The 16252-nt window shown below is 39.2% G+C and overlaps 1 protein-coding gene across 4 annotated transcripts in view; it reads right to left on the bottom strand.

The window, feature by feature from the left end:
* Positions 1 to 16252, bottom strand: part of LOC127663515 (transcription factor COE1-A-like) — a 141970-nt gene that overhangs the window by 35677 nt on the left and 90041 nt on the right. For all 4 annotated transcript variants that reach the window (XM_052155120.1, XM_052155121.1, XM_052155122.1 and 1 more), the window contains exons 8-10: positions 14602 to 14743; positions 7947 to 8077; positions 3671 to 3797 (exon numbers count right to left, since the gene is read on the bottom strand). In XM_052155120.1, the coding sequence (XP_052011080.1) occupies positions 3671 to 3797; positions 7947 to 8077; positions 14602 to 14743 (400 nt within the window). The remainder of the gene's footprint in view (positions 1 to 3670; positions 3798 to 7946; positions 8078 to 14601; positions 14744 to 16252) is intronic.

Here is a 16252-nt window from a genome sequence, read left to right as displayed (position 1 = left end):
TATTTAATATTCTTCACTATTTCTAAGTGACTAATCAAATAAGCAATTTTGTCACATTGACCATGTTAACTCCATAGTACAAAAGGTCAGATTTTCTTACATTAAGGCACACAAGATGCTGTGTGTGTGTGTGTGTGTGTCGTCGACGTTTGTTATTATGTTCCAGTTCCATTTGATGTTATGTTAAACATCAATTAAAGTCTTGTTGAATGTTGATCTGGTTCCCACCCCCGTTACAGTACAGTGTCAGACTTTTGGATCCCACCGTATGTATTTTTATCATTTAAAGGGTAACTAAACCCTAAACCAACTTTTTAAGTTAATGATCTGTAAGCATGGGGCTTTATTAGTACTGGTCATTGATTCAAGTAATTTTTTTGACATTTGTGTATAAAGTGTTTTAATTCTACAATATATGGTGTAAAAACGTCTGAGTGCTGCCCTCTTCAGGTTGAACGGTGGCTACTGCAGTTGAATTTTCCTATTGGCTGTTGCGGTACTTTGTGACGTAAGCGGTGACAGCTGACGTAAGCAGGTTCCAGCTCACTACGCCAGATTCATGTACATGTCGTCTTGCGACCGTGTGAGGAATAATAATAACATAGAGTCTGACAGCAGCTGTCAATTAATCCATCACTACGAGTCTTAGTTCAGCATGCCCCCTTAGTATCGTGTTGTATAAAAATGAAAAAGAACTTGTTTCCTTTGCATTATTCAAAAACACTGCATCTTTTTTGTTATTTTGACCAGTTGTCATTTTCTGCAAATAAATGCTCTAAATGACAATATTTTTATTTAGAATTTGGGAGAAAAGTTGTCAGTATTTTATAGAATACAAATTTTCATTTTACTTAAACACATACCTATAAATGGTAATAAATGGAAACTGGTAATTTTACAGTGGTGTCTTATTTTTCCCCAGAGCTGAGCTTGTGAGAAAAGAGTGAACAAAATGTTATGAGATTGTCTTTATTCTCCAGTGTGATTGTGCGGGACGTTTTCCAGGTACAGCCCAGCCTTTCCACATGGCTGTTTGGGGCTTGCGCATGGAAGCATCAGTACACCATTGATTTAATTAGGTCTCCATGTCCTCTGCCTGACAGAAGTTGATTAGAGGCGCCAGATGCCCCATGTGTAATTCCACTGCCAGCTGCCACATAGCTTTGCCAATACTCTATGATTAGTACCCACTGGCAACTGGGCACGGCACAGGTGCCAACTGGAGCCAGGAAAGAGAGGCATGCAGGCTGACGTCCCGCTGCACTAGTGTGCTACTGCCCAGGAGATGCTCAAAATGCTCAACAACGGAGGGAAACAGCAGGGGCACAGTGGGGCCAACCTGAGGGAGGGCGTCAGATCAGCGGCAGCTGTCTACAAACCATTTTAATATTGTTAAAGAGGTTTAAAAAAGATACAAACAGCTCTGCATTTGAAATAGTCTCATGCCATTAACAGCATTCAGTTTCAAACTGAATTTGAGTGCTGCATGCATTAAACGCATTTAATTAGTTGCAAACTCAAAGTGTTTTTGATGGTTATTGAGCTTGAAGCTGTAGCAAAAGGGGCACATCGAGAAGTAAGGCCATAAAAGAAGGTGACCATCTGCCCTCTGATTTGAAAGTGTGTATGTGTGCGTTTCAATGAACGTGTGTATATATGGTTGTGTGTGAATGTCTAAATCCCTCTCTCCATGCCGGCCCATGTGCTCGCTGAATGGGCAATGAAAAGAAGCCAAGTTCAGTGCCATAAAAGCAATGAGCATGCTCAATCACACCAGTGAATGCACAGGCATATACATAGACACCTACTGAGCAAACAATACACACATCTGTGCACATCTGTTTAAACCTATTGATGAGACAGGCCTTTAGCATTGCTCCGTTCAGCGTTTTTCCGCTCTTCAGAAAAGCTGTGCTTGTACTATGACGGCTAACGCTAATTTTAAACTGAAAAGCTGCAGGCTAAGCAAGGGCTAGATGATATGGTGGTATATATGGTAGAAATGTGCCAACCAGTGGATATTTTGCTATACTGTTTACAACCTGTAGCTATATTTGCAAGTCTAGGAGTAGGCAGGATTTTTACACATGTAAATTATATGATGCTTTATAGCATTAATGTGTGTAAAAATCACACAACTTGTCGCATTAATTATAATATATTAAAGTGCGATCACCAGTGTATATACTGTATATCGGCTATTTTACAACGACTTCAATAACAGCTCATCCACCGTTAAAACTATCCATTTCATAATATTAGTTTTACTGTTTTGTAGTAAGGGGCCACCAGGATGACCTGTTCCTCGTCCTCCCTGATCTTGCACAGCACCAGTGCAAGAGGGCTCACTGGGGAAATGCATACTTGCACAGCCCCTGGGGCCAGCTGTGTGCCAGCTGTCTGTCCCGAGAGGAGCTCCTGTCAGGGAGTACCAGAGCGGGCAGTGGGAGTTGTACTGGGAGGCAAAGGGAATATCTGTGCCATGCCGAATCGGTCCCAGATCAGCAGGCCACCATGGCAATTTATGTATGCTACCGTTCCGGTGCTGTCTGAATGGATCAAGACGTGCTTGCCCCGGATTAGTGGGAGAAACCTCTAGAGGGCAAGAGATACAGCCAGCAACTCTAGAACTACACAGAGGCGGAAAGACATCTTTAAAAAGACGCATCCTGAAAAGGATGTTCAACGCCTGCTGTGCATTGCTCTTTTATGAGTGGGAACTCAAACTCTTTTAGAGGAAATAAACTTTTTAGGAGGAGAAATACTCTTTCAGGCAATGCTTCTCGCTGTCGAAGCGCTCAGAGAGAGAGAATGCCAGCTGGAAACGTGCCGTAGATCTAACAGCAGTGCTTATCGCCAGTAGAGGTGAGTGGAACAGTGGTGAACTCAGCTTGCTGTTGCACAACTGTTCGGCTCCGAAGAATAATTATGGCTGACACTCACTGCCCCGCTTCCCTTTATACCCATATGTCCGGGGCGGGGCATGCAAATTCTGTCTGCCAACTTGACATTGGCCTTTTCTCAAGTTCAGAGTTACGTTCGGCGTCCCAGGAAGGGAAAATTTTGTCGGGCGATGCCAATAATGAAAAAAATTCCGAATATCGGCTGATTTATCGGCTTTTTTGATATATCGGTTGACCACTAAGTAGAACTCATACTCTGAAACAAGATTTTGGTCATACTCCAAACCCCTAGGCTCAGCTTCCAGACTCTTTACCCCTTCCTCAGCTGATTTAACATCATTTACTGCTAAATTCCATCACACATTACTTCACATCTATAATACTGAAGTTAATTACTTTTTGTTGGCTGAACTCCCATGATTCCAATATGTTAAGTATATAGTAAACACATTTTAGAGCCAGGAGATTTCACATGTGACCTCTCTGTCCTCCATAAGATAAGTTCTACATTTCCCTTATCTGCACAGACTGCCGGATCTTCCTGGAGTTGGATGCAGTAGCATTTTTATTAAGCTGTGTTCTCAGGAAATAGGCAGGATTCTTCTGCTGCAAATGTTCATAGCTACAGGAAACAGAGCCCTGTTCACTGGGTAACTGTTACTCAAACCAATGTGAAATCAAGAACAGGTGAAAAGAAAATTGAAAATTGTGCTTGTACACAGCTGACTGAATATGGTTGATGTAAAGGTGCTTTATGTTGTGGTTACCTGTGTAGATAAATCTGCCTGGTGTACCTTTGCAGAACTGTTTTGACTTGTAGGACAGAGTGACCTCCACAACCCCGGGAATGTGTCTTGGAGGAGTCTGAACACGTATGGCGTGAGGGGTTATAAGCTGAAAGAGTGAAAGAAAGAAAGAAAGAAAGAAAGAAAGAAAGAAAGAAATAAAGAAAGAAAGAAAGAGGGGTTGAGAACGGATGTGTTAAACTCAACAATGAATGCTATTCCACTTGCCAATTCTTGGGCTATTGTTGTCAAGAAAAAAAAATATATATTTTTTTATCTATTTGAGGTGTCAGTAAATACAACAAGATGAAATAAAGCAGATGAGATTATTATTACTCAGAATTTGTTCTTTAATAACTTCTATGTTAGGTTTTATGTATGTATAATCTGCATCTCATATGTTTTAAGCAATGAAAAAGAAATACAAATAGAGACAAATCAGATACTTTACTTGTTAACAAACAAATATAATATAGAGCTACTGTACTGTAATCTCAGTATATTTGCAGTATAAACTAGATCACTATCATCCTTTACTAAGAGAAAAATATAAAACTGGCTCAGTTTGTTTTCTTTTGTGTGGGAGAAGCTGACAGGGTAGATGTACTGGAGTGAGAGATGATTTCTTCTGTTTATTCTGTATGCTCACACAAATTTAGCTAGCCAATGAGAGTACATTCACAGCTGGAGGTGAAGACTGTCCCTATCATTGCCAGGGGTGTAAAAATACTCAGAAATAATACTTAAGTAAAAGTATGGATACTGAGTGAAATTGTCCTCAATTAAAAGTCCTTAAGTGAAAGTAAAATTATTCACATTTAAGTGTACTTATTAAAAAAATTTAAAGTATTAATAAAGTAAATAAGTATTGTAATAAGTATTAAAAAAGTAAAAAGTAATTTTTGCCTAGCTAGAATGAAATCAAGATATGAGATGTTAAATTTGTTTGGTTTGTTAAGTTGCCTTTTTACTGTTTCTGACGACTGTCAAAACAACCTGGTCTTAATTACATTTAGCAAAATTATTTTTATGTGGCCCGTTGAATACATAATACAGAAGTTTTCTGGTGGAATGAAACCTAGATGAGCTAAAACAACAATTACTTTTATCATCTTTCACACAAATCAAAAGTAAAATGGCAGATTATCAGTTCATAAACACTTACTTTTCGCCCTGTTCATATAAACACTTTTACTATAACGGATAACTAATTTAAAGATTTTCAAGCTTGTTTAAGTGTGATCACATTGTGTGGTAGCTCAACTGATAGAATGTAGCCTATGCAATACAAAGGACCGGGGCACGAGTCCTGAAGAGCACACGAGACAACACGTGAACCGAAAGTGTCATAGAAGCACCACAAAATTACGTGGTTGCTTCAGAAATTTAGTTTCATATCACATTTTCTTTTTATGACACTATCAGCTAGGTTTAGGGTTTAGGGCAAGGAGGTCAGTTTTGTTGATTTAAATCTTGAAAAAACTTTAACCTTTAATACTTTGTCTGTTCGGTAGAACATTTCACCTGCTTTTAGTCCCACAGAGTAGACATTTCAATTCGGAACTGCACTGAGACGTGTAACAAACCACATTATTTAATTTTGCAACAACGTTACCACAGTCACGCAATATTTGTTGCATGGGAGGAGGCACTCACAAATTGCGATGTCAAAGCACCCAGCCCCTTGAGACAGAGAAAGATCAAAACATTTCAAAATTAGCTTTGAAAAAAGTTAATAATGTTGTTGGTTTTGTGTATTTTCTTTTATGTTTGCTGCCAAACCTTGCTGTTGAGCAGATGGATAAATTCAATAAAATTCATAATTAATATTTGCTCAGATTAATTGTTTAAATCATTATCATTGCTGGTTTATAGTTATTATTATAATGAATAGTTGCCCAACACCAACAATAATAATTCAGCAAATAGGGAGTAGAAAATGTATATGATTTAAATATGAAGGCAAGTGTAGAATTTAATGACATGTACACATTTACAGTCATTTGTTTTTTTATATATATATATATATACTGTACTGTATATATTTGCAACATGAATGATAATTTTTGACTTCCTAAACTGTCCAATCTGTAGAGGTAGCAGGCGTTTATAATAAAGTTTTGGACAAAAACCGTCAGTGTTTCTCACTTCGTGCTCATAGTTTTGAATGAATACATCACATTCAGTCGGCAGTCACATACGGAGTAGTCGCACAAATATTTCATCGTATCCGAAGCTCAAATCAGATCCGAAATTTGGCTTCTGCAGATGGTTGGAACTCTACACAGTCAGAACTCACACACCGTGTGACACTCTATTTGAAAATGACTGACCTCTGGCCTGTCATCTGTAGCTTTGTTGGATGCAGTAAAAAGTCCAGTAAGACAAAAGATAATGATCTACAAAATGTAGGGAGCACATTTCAAGTTTAAATAAAATTGTAAGGAGTAAAATGTACTATTTTTTCTTTTGAAATGCAATTAAAAAAAAAAAAAATATTCAATTTAAATTGCACTTGAGTAAAGTAAAATATCTCAAAGCTTGCGGTGTTTGCGCTCAATCCTTTTTCAAGAGGAGCCTTGCCGCTACAAAGCAGCAGTGAGCGCTCTGTTTCCCTGCAATATCTCGGTCACATTCAAAGCCAGCAGCAGCGATGCTGCTTTACATGGCTTTAAACTATCCATTTCATTGCTCACTTAGCTGGGCTTTCATATGCCAGACACTGCACTTCTCACCTCTCAGATAAATATGGAATTGTCAATGAGAGGCTTTTTATAGAATTACCTCTTTCATCTGGCTGCTCTCAATACAAGCAGTACAGAAAATCAGCTCAAAGAAAGAATGAGTAAAAGAAGATAGAGACAGACAGGAAAACAGACAGATTTGACCAAAGACACGACCAAAACAATGCAAATAACAAAGCTCTTAATCTGAATTTGGTAACACTTTACAATAAAGTTCCATTTGTTAACAATAGATAACAATATTATTAAACACAAACTAACAATGAAAAATACTGTGACGAGGAGGAGGGCATGACCAGGCAGAGAGGATGCACGCCCAGTGCTGAGTTGCCCAATCAGCGGGAGAGCGATAAAAGGAGGAGCCGGGGACGCCACAGATAGAGAAAGAGAGTCGCTATGATTCAGTTTTAAGTTGGTGTCTCATTAAAGTTTTGTTGAATGTTAATTTGGTTCCCGCATCCTCCTTTCCCGAACATTGTTACAGTGGTGCCAAATCCCGGGAAAGGAGGAAGGGCACGCTGTCCGGGAGAACTCGCCGCTGCCATTTGCCAGGAGATGGAGGAGCTGCTGCTGTCCACCAGGAGGAGGAGGATCCGTTGCCATCCACCAGGGGAGTCGCTGCCATCCACCAGGAGCTGGAGGGACTGCTGCCATCCACCAGGGGATGAAGGACCCGCTGCTGTCCGCTGGGGGATGGAGGAACCGCTGCCGTCTGCCAGGGGATGGAGGAGCAGCTGAGGTGGGCGGCGTGCCCGCTGGAGTCAAAGAAGAGTGTTTTCTTCTCTCTCCCCTAGTATGTGACGAGGAGGAGGGAGTGGCCAGGCTGAGAGGATGCACGCCCGGCACTGAGTTGCCCAATCAGTGGGAGATAGATAAAAGGAGGAGTCGGGGATTCCAGAGAGAATGAGAGACATGAAGCCGAGAGTGCGTGCGTGAGTGTTTTATGTTGCTGTGTTTTCAGTTTGATGTTCTGTCTAATTAAAGACTTGTTGAATGTGGATTCGGCTCCCGCTTCCTCCTTTCCCGAACGAGTAGAGATCCATTACAAATACTTTTACAGCATTTATTAGGTTTATTTTTCAAATCACATTGACTTTTGTTTTTGTTTTGTTTTGGAAATGAGATAGATAGATGGATTAGATAGATATTCTCTGAAAACAAGTCTTATTATCTCATAAACTTGTGATTTTCAAGTAACTAGCCTGTATTAAGGATGTTGTTATTTAGATATGGATATTTCTTATTGGAAAACAAGATTAAAAATAGCTATTGCAGTAATTGTAGTTGAGATGGCTCAGCACAAATTTTTAAATACAACATTTATAATTTCATCTTCTTGAAATTCATTTTGCCATTGCCAAAATGGGCAACATTTGCCAAATTAATTAATGTTGTGGCTGTGATGTCACCTGTTGGATCATGGTACAGTAGAAGTGAACATGACATTTATTGCACCATTTTCACAACTAAAGTTTGGAATACAACAGAACTCATAACATGGAAACGTAACTGACCTCACTCCAGACCAGCATGGTGCCAAAGATGACCTGTAGACCATCAAAAAAGTTATCTCCAATGATGATGACTGTGGCCCCCCCTGTCGTCCAGCCTTCACTGGGACTGATGGCTTTAATGCAAGGAGTGGCTGTTTTAAAGATTTAAGAGAGAAAATGACAGAAAGAGAAAGGGAGAGGATTGGAGGTAGGAAAGCAAGAGAACCGAGAAAAGAATAAGTAAGAGGAGATATTCACACTTCGTAGTGGCCATCAAAATACAATAAACTGCTTGTTAGCGCCCCTTACATCTTAAAAAATGCATTTGCAATATACATTAATTATGAATGTATGTATTTGACTGTACGCATCACAACACCTGAAAAACCATTATACAAAAACAGTGTCAAGAACCATCAGAATAAACATCTGAACCCAGCCAGCAAATCATCACTTGTGCACATCACCTGTGCCATCATTTCATGCACAGTCGATATACTTGGGAAATGAATCTAAACCTGTGCCACTGATTTTTTTCCTGATTAGCAAATAGATTTATGAGCTACACTCTGTTAGGAAGGTTTAGGCACAGCTTAATGACAAGTGACTGACTCATTAAAGTCGTCACATATGATTAGACTGTGGCCATTCCTCTGTGCCGTCCCCATATGCTTCCTGACAGCGGTGTGAGCATGAGAGATGACATTCGCTCACCGATCATTTATCTCAATCTACCAGCATACTGTAGGAACATGGTTCAATGCTGTGGCTCCCTGGTAATCACTTTCAACCTTTGATCATTTCACAAGCTGTGTTGGAACTGTTTGATGCATATTGCACACAAATCTGAAAAGCACTAGCATGATCTAGGAAGCTCTAATCTGATTGGCTGGATGCAACTTCCACAAGTAGGAGCATACAGGTTTTTCTTTTTTTTATCAATTTGCCTCTAAAACAAATATGTTTCCAAGGTACTGGGTGGACAACAAGCTGTTTTGGGATTAAATTATTACTTCAATTGCCAAATTTTGCAAATTGAGTGGTATTACTTTTTCAAAGTTTTGTTTGAGGCACTTTTGCCAGTTGCACACTGTTTAGGATTTTGATGGTCCTTTATGTTTGTTGCTTGTCAGAAATGTAAAAATTATGATCCCAGTGAGATCCTGGAAAAAGCCATGGCACACTGTGCGACATTATATTCTGCTCTGTTTTTTTTGTTCTGTCTGTGAAATAGTCTGCATTTATTTTCTGTAATGTACTTAGTTAAAGCAATTTTTTTACAACTTTTACATGAGTTTTCTGTACAAACGTTCATGGAGACTGCCACTGCATCATTAATGATTATTTTTCCCCCTTGCTGGTCTATTATTGTGGTATGAAATATTTCCTATAAACCTGCCCCTAAACAGCATGTAGGAACAATATGAACAACGATTGATCATTTTACATTTTAGTCAGATGGCTTTTCCTGTCTAAATAGATGGATCTTGGCCAGAAATAGCTGCAATACAGACCAGACTTTTGCCATTAGGTCTGGTTACTTGAGACTGCCTCCAATAGTATATGGCAGAGAGGAGCACTGTTTCACAAATCCAAAGATGCACAGATTTGTTGACCAAACTGAGAGCAATTGAATGACAACATGGTTAGTGAAACATGGGAATGGGACACAATGGATAAGGGGCTTTCAGCATCAGGCCCCTGACACTACTTATGAAAGGCGCAATTCCCCTTTGTGTGGACATAATTAATGAAATCTTAGGGTCAGACAGAAAGATCAGTCTGTGATAACTTCACAATAGCACCACAACACCTCCCAGCCCCTCCTTCCTCCCCTTTAGGGAAGTTTGGGGACCATGAATGCTAATTCCGGTTGATTATACACATAACTTTATTAAATATTACACTGACCCCATGTGTGTGCACGAAGGGATAGGGCCAGGTGTGAGCGCTCTTTTTATGGCACTCATGCAAATGCCATGTACGTCGTAGTTTGCCAGTCACACAGAAATCCCGAGTCCTTACAGCAGTCAATCAAAAGGCCAGGCGCCCTGGGATACTCTGAGAAAACAGCAGCCAGCCATAATTATTCAACACCATAATGAGTTTAAATTTAATTTCAGCGTGTTGAACTTTGGCATCGGACTCTAAAGCTTGGTGTCTCAATGAAGGCACTTTAACCGACTAATTACTGCAGTTCCAATTTGCTGCAGGATTTAAATAGAGGGAAAAGACATGATGGGGTGAAACGAAAGAAAAATACGAGTCCTCCAAGGCAGCTGTCGATAGCAGAGAAGGGGAGAGTCTGTCACAGGCTATCATGTCTTCCCTGACTCTGGTAAGGGGACTGAACACAAAATATTTAACAAGCCTTTCAAATACGGCTCTGACTGTAGGCTGAACTCCTGCTAGGCGACTAGGGCTATAGTAATATTGTGCATCTCCTGTATGGTAGTGTACCTAGCAGAAGCAGACGTTTGGCTATCCAGAAACACACCAGAGGTGCTTATAGGACCTGAACATAGATGAGACAAGGCTGTAGGTACTACTCATAGCTCACACTAATGTGTGTGTCAGCCAATGGCAATGCCTTGGGAAGCATTAGTTAAGATTATAGCAGGTTACATTGAGATCCTGAACAAGGCAGTTTCAACGGCAGGGGAAAAAGAAACCTGGCAACTCCCTGCCTGTACTTTATTTATTTATTTTTTAAAAAAAAGAGGTTTTCAGGGTCAAACTGAATAATTTCATAGGACAAAAACATAACTTTCTTTATAACTTTTCATGTAAAAACATATCTAAAAATCCTTAAAGCAAGATAAATGTACTTGACTTGAGTTATTGCAAAACTGCATAAGATATAAAGAATTGATTTTCTTATTTTTCTTATCCCATTGGCAAAGATATGTGATATGTGTATAAAGCATAAATCTAAAAAAATATAAATGTTAATTTAAATAATAATAATAATACTTATTTACAGTGATGCATGTCTCTGGAAGACCTTCAAAATCCTCCAAAATCATAATTTTTCAAATGTAATATTTACAGTGTCCTGCCATTCTGTCATTTTGGCAAGATTTCCTGGAGATATATTGTCTTTTAAATAGGGTATTAAATGTTTTAGATTAAAGGACAAGACTTTAAAGACAAGAGCATTTCAATAACCCCAAATATACAATCCAAATCTTCTTACACCAAAATATCACAAACATTTTGCATGTCAGCCATGTTGTAATTTTCACAAGTGGTGTAATCCACTTTGTGACTGCAGGGCCTACCCTGGCTCGCCTGTGATCTTTTTGTAGTAGCAATACTGAGGGTGACTGCTGGGCATAATGCAATTTGGCGGCGTGATAAACCAGGAGAGATGAAGAGGAATGGTTGAGCAATCTGTGATGGTAATCTTGGCCTAAGACGACTCTATTGCAGGGTGCTGAAATTGTGCACGGATTAACCAGATGGAACGTGAATCCATCTGATAAGATTAAACTTTGGTGCCTCCTCTGCCGCCATCTGTTCCCTTATGCTGTATATGCGCATACATACACACACACAATCTCACTTAAATGCACACACTCAATCTTAGACATACAAACACAATAAGTCTCACTTCTACAACTAACATTCTCTTAGGCCTGCAGACACTCCTTTCCACAACAGTGCATTTGTGACATGACCTCATGTATTGGTGCCCCCACTTTACCCTAGTCTCTGCAGCCCTGAGCAATCAACACACACACAACACACACACACACACACACACACACACACACACACACACACACACACACACACACACACACACACACACACACACACACAGTTGTGTTTCCATGTTTTATGGGGACTTTCCATAGACATAATGGTTTTTATACTGTACAAACTTTATATTCTATCCCCTAAACCTAACTCTACCCCTAAACCTAACCCTCACAGAAAACTTTCTGCATTTTTACATTTTCAAAAAACATAATTTAGTATGATTTATAAGCTGTTTTCCTCATGGGGACCGACAAAATGTCCCCACAAGGTCAAAAATTTTGGGTTTTACTATCCTTATGGGGACATTTGGTCCCCACAAAGTGATAAATACACGCTCAAACACACACACACACACACACACACACACACACACACACACACACACACACACACACACACACACACACACCATGTCTAACAGAACAGGATCGTTAGCTGGAGGGAAGTTGAAATGTTTTGAAATTGACACAATAATGAACAAGCGTGGCTGAGCAGAGCTGAGTGGGGAAAGTGCTACACTGCAGGCATGCTGGTTATGATCAAACCCTAACACAATCTGTGGACATTTTTCAAATTTTAGGTGCATTTTCTTACATATTTTTGCAAAATAAATTTCCAATACTTTTCCAGTAATTCATGATGACCGATCTAAGAACTTTGGACATTGTTTTCAAAAACAGCAAACTCTAGCTGATTAAATATTTTAAAGCTGAGCATAACTAGATATAGGCTATATTCACTCTTGAAATGTCCAAGACTTTTCCAGGCCTGAAAATAACCATTTTAAAGTTTCTTGAATGACATGAAACTTTAGAAACCCTGTTTGGTGGAAAATCAGCAAAATAAATGTAAACTACACTATTATTGGTAGCTACAAGCAAAATCAAATATTTAGTAATCTAACATGCAAGGGTTTTGGGATGTGAAGATCTTGGTGATGAGGCTTCCCATTTCTGCAGAAATCTGCTGAGCATTTAGATGCAGATTATGTCTGGACCTAGTTGTTACAAAAAACTGATGTTGAATGGTAAAGATTTGTCTTCCTGAGTTCACGCATTGCCCTCCGTGAAAAATACTTCTGGATTGCCATGTTTTATATTAGACATAATCAGGAATGATAATATAAGACAGTATGTCTCAGGCATAATATGCTTTCTTTCAAGTTTGAGAGAGAGAGAGAGAGAGAGAGAGAGAGGGAGAGAGAGAGAGAGAGAGAGAGAGAGAGAGAGAGAGAGAGAGAGAGAGAGAGAGAGAGAGAGAGAGAGAGAGACAAAATAAATCCCCAATTTTTTTTTTTAAATATGTTCAGGCTTTAAGAACACTTTTTAATCTTCTCTATGCAATGGAAACTATGCTTAAAGACAGAAGACTTCCCCTGGAGAATAGATCAAGTGATTTAACACAAGAACTCGATCATCATCATCAAATCATCATAATTCAAATCCTTAGTTTCTCATCACAAATATAGGTTAACAGTCCAACAGAAAAATATGTTCTTCCCTAGAGTCATCCCAGACCTAAATGAGAAAATGATTGGATTTGATTGCAACTGAGGATCAAATCAGTGCTCAAATCATCTCCACATGTTATTAGAGGGATTCAGGAGGCCCATACTATAACCTGTGAGAAGCCCTACACTATTGAGAGATGGGAAACAGCAGATAAGGCCACATGTCGCTCAGAAATAAATGTGCTGTGCTTAAGCCTCAAAGGTCTCATAAGACACATGTTCAAATCTAAAGCGAACAGGCCACTTGGGGAATGCAGCATTCTCTGCTCTTTTCTTAGTCACCGCAAGACGACCTTGTGGGTGCTTGAAGAGAGCCCAGCAATGCTATGCTGCAATGCCACTGCTGAAATAATTTTTGCCAGTTAAATGGACAGTTCACCCAAAAATGAAAATTCCATCATCATTTATTCACCCTGAAAAAGATGCAATGGGAGTGAATGGTGACTTAGTTAGCATTCTGCCTAACATCTCCTTTTGTGTTTGACAGAAGATGGGAAGTCATTCGGGTTGAAACAGCATGAGGGTGAGTCAATAATATTCCATTTTGGTTCAAATCTGGTTAGGTCTCTACTAAATCGGGTTAGGTTTACTTTCACATTCTTCTTCTTTTGTTTTTGGCAATTCACATTCTTCATGCATATTACCTCCTACTAGGCAGGGAGCAGTATTTTTAGTAAAAAAGGACATACATATTGATCTGTTTCTCACCCTCATCTATCATATTTCTTCAGAAGACATGGATTAAACCACTGGATTTGTATGGATTCATTTTATGATGCCTTTATTTCCGTTTTGGAGCTTTACTGTTCTGACCACCATTCACTTGCATTGTGTGGACCAACAGAGCTGAAATACTCCTCTAAAAATCTTTGTTTGTGTTCAGCAAAAGAAAAAAAAAGTCATACACATCTGGCATGGCATAGGGAGAGTAAATTATGTTCATTTTTAGGTGAACTATCCCTTTAAGCTCTGTGTGTTTTTGGCCTTTTTGACATTTTGACACACAAATATAAGTGAATCTGCAAATCTTAATGATACATTTGTTGGATTAAATTTACACACATTTTAGGGGACAGCTGACCACGCATCTCTAAATAATTTCTCTGTTGACGCTAGGAAAGAGTACAGTGTTAGTCATGATGGGCAACCATCTGTGCTAATGTAGCACAAAAGCAAAATTAAACCTGAAACCATTGAAACTACATTGAGTGTAACAAAGTTACAAATATCTTTTATGCCTGCTGTCTAATTCCTTCACTGTATCACTTCCTTTGCCTCTTAGTCTCTATCTGTGATATACACACAGTGACGTACTGTAAAAAAGATGTGCATGAAATGATGGCCAAGACATTTAACAATCACACTGAGACAGATAGACAAACACATACGGTATACACTTACCGTGTTCCAGGTATGATGGTGTGCCCTCAGAAGGGTCCAGTCTGCGAGCTCTGCGGCCATGTTTAGAGTTATTGTGTACAAACATGTTATCAGACACAGCTAGCACATGACCGTCCACACTGACCGTCGTAGACACCACCACCTGTAGGAGACAAATGATGACAGGAGATGACTTTTCTACATTTGACTCACAAAACACACTCTGTTCTTAAATAAAATGTAGCTAAACAAACAATTGAAGTGTTGAAATAACACATATTCACTAGTTCTTTTCCAAAACCTAGTGACCTACCTACAGAGGCAGCCCTTAAGGCATCACAGGAGCACTCACATAAAAATCCAAGATGGCATGAGGCAAGATAAATGGACTTCAGATTTTATTCAATACTGAAATGTTTTGACATTAAACAGTTCTGTGTAATTGACAAATTACCAGTTTACTTAATATTTTTATGCTATGTGTTTTTACGCTCATTATTGTATTGCTATGTTAGCTTAGCAACATGCTAATGCCAAACTCTATTGAAATCAAAAGTTAAATCTCCTTTGGACTAGCTGTATATGAAGAGTCTTCCAAATCTGTGACTCACAGTATGACGTTCCATGATGGTTAGGAGCTGCCTATGTAGGCAGTATGTGGAGAGACATCACAATAGCTTTTGGAACAGAGCTAGAATATGTGTGTAAGTAACTGCTGACTGATCAATTGACAAACAAGCACATTTCACCAGAGAGCCTGGAACAATGACAGCAGCTAACAGCTCTCAGCTTGTAATGCGGGATGCCACACACAAAGAGTGCTGAAGACAGAGACCGGAGTTATCCCCTGGCAACTGAGGAGCCTCTTATTTAAATGACTCGCAGGCTTTGAGAGGTCTCTCGATCTCGAGAGAGGAAGGGGCTTTATGAGACTTGAAAAACACAGCTTGCATTTTCCCTGTTTTGGATGAGCATATCAGCGTGAGTCAGTGTATCAGTCAAAAGAAGTTCAAATCTCTCTCGCGCTGTTTTTCATGCGATTCGTGTAAGCTGCTCTGACCACACAGAGAAAGACAGTTTCGGAGTTTGTGCTTATTTATACAACCCGCTTCCTTTTTGTTTGAACTTTAATAAAGAATGCATTAAAAGACATAACGCCGGGTGTTTCCTTTTTAGATGCTTTGACAGGCAAGTTTTGCTCAAGAAGAACGCCAGGTACTGCTCCGCTTTATTTCACATCACAACAACACCACTTCTGAATTGACTTATTTTGTAGTATAATTCCCTCATACTTTCCAAACCACATCACCTTAATCTGTTTGGAAAGTTTGGAGTGTGTCTGGACAGAGAGCTGTGCTTTCTTCCTCTCCTCAACCAAGCACGATCTGAAGTGCTTCTCTCCCGCATCATCATAAGTGTTTCAAATTATTTAGTGTTGCGTTAAATGAGATCAAATGACTATTCAACAACAAAAATTTTGTTGACCATTTTTAACTGTCAAATCCTTAGATTCTCATCACAAATATAGGTTAACAGTCCAACAGTAAAAAAATGTCTTCCCTAGAGTCATCCCAGACCTAAATGAGAAAATGATTGGATTTGATTGCAACTGAGGTTCAAATCAGTGCTCAAATCATCTCAACATTTTATGATGTCAAAAACTCAGATTATT

Source organism: Xyrauchen texanus, chromosome 23 (genome assembly GCF_025860055.1).
Source record: "Xyrauchen texanus isolate HMW12.3.18 chromosome 23, RBS_HiC_50CHRs, whole genome shotgun sequence".
Classification (NCBI taxonomy): domain Eukaryota; kingdom Metazoa; phylum Chordata; class Actinopteri; order Cypriniformes; family Catostomidae; genus Xyrauchen; species Xyrauchen texanus.
Note: the sequence above shows the minus strand (reverse complement) of the source record. Positions and strands in the feature narration are given on the sequence as shown.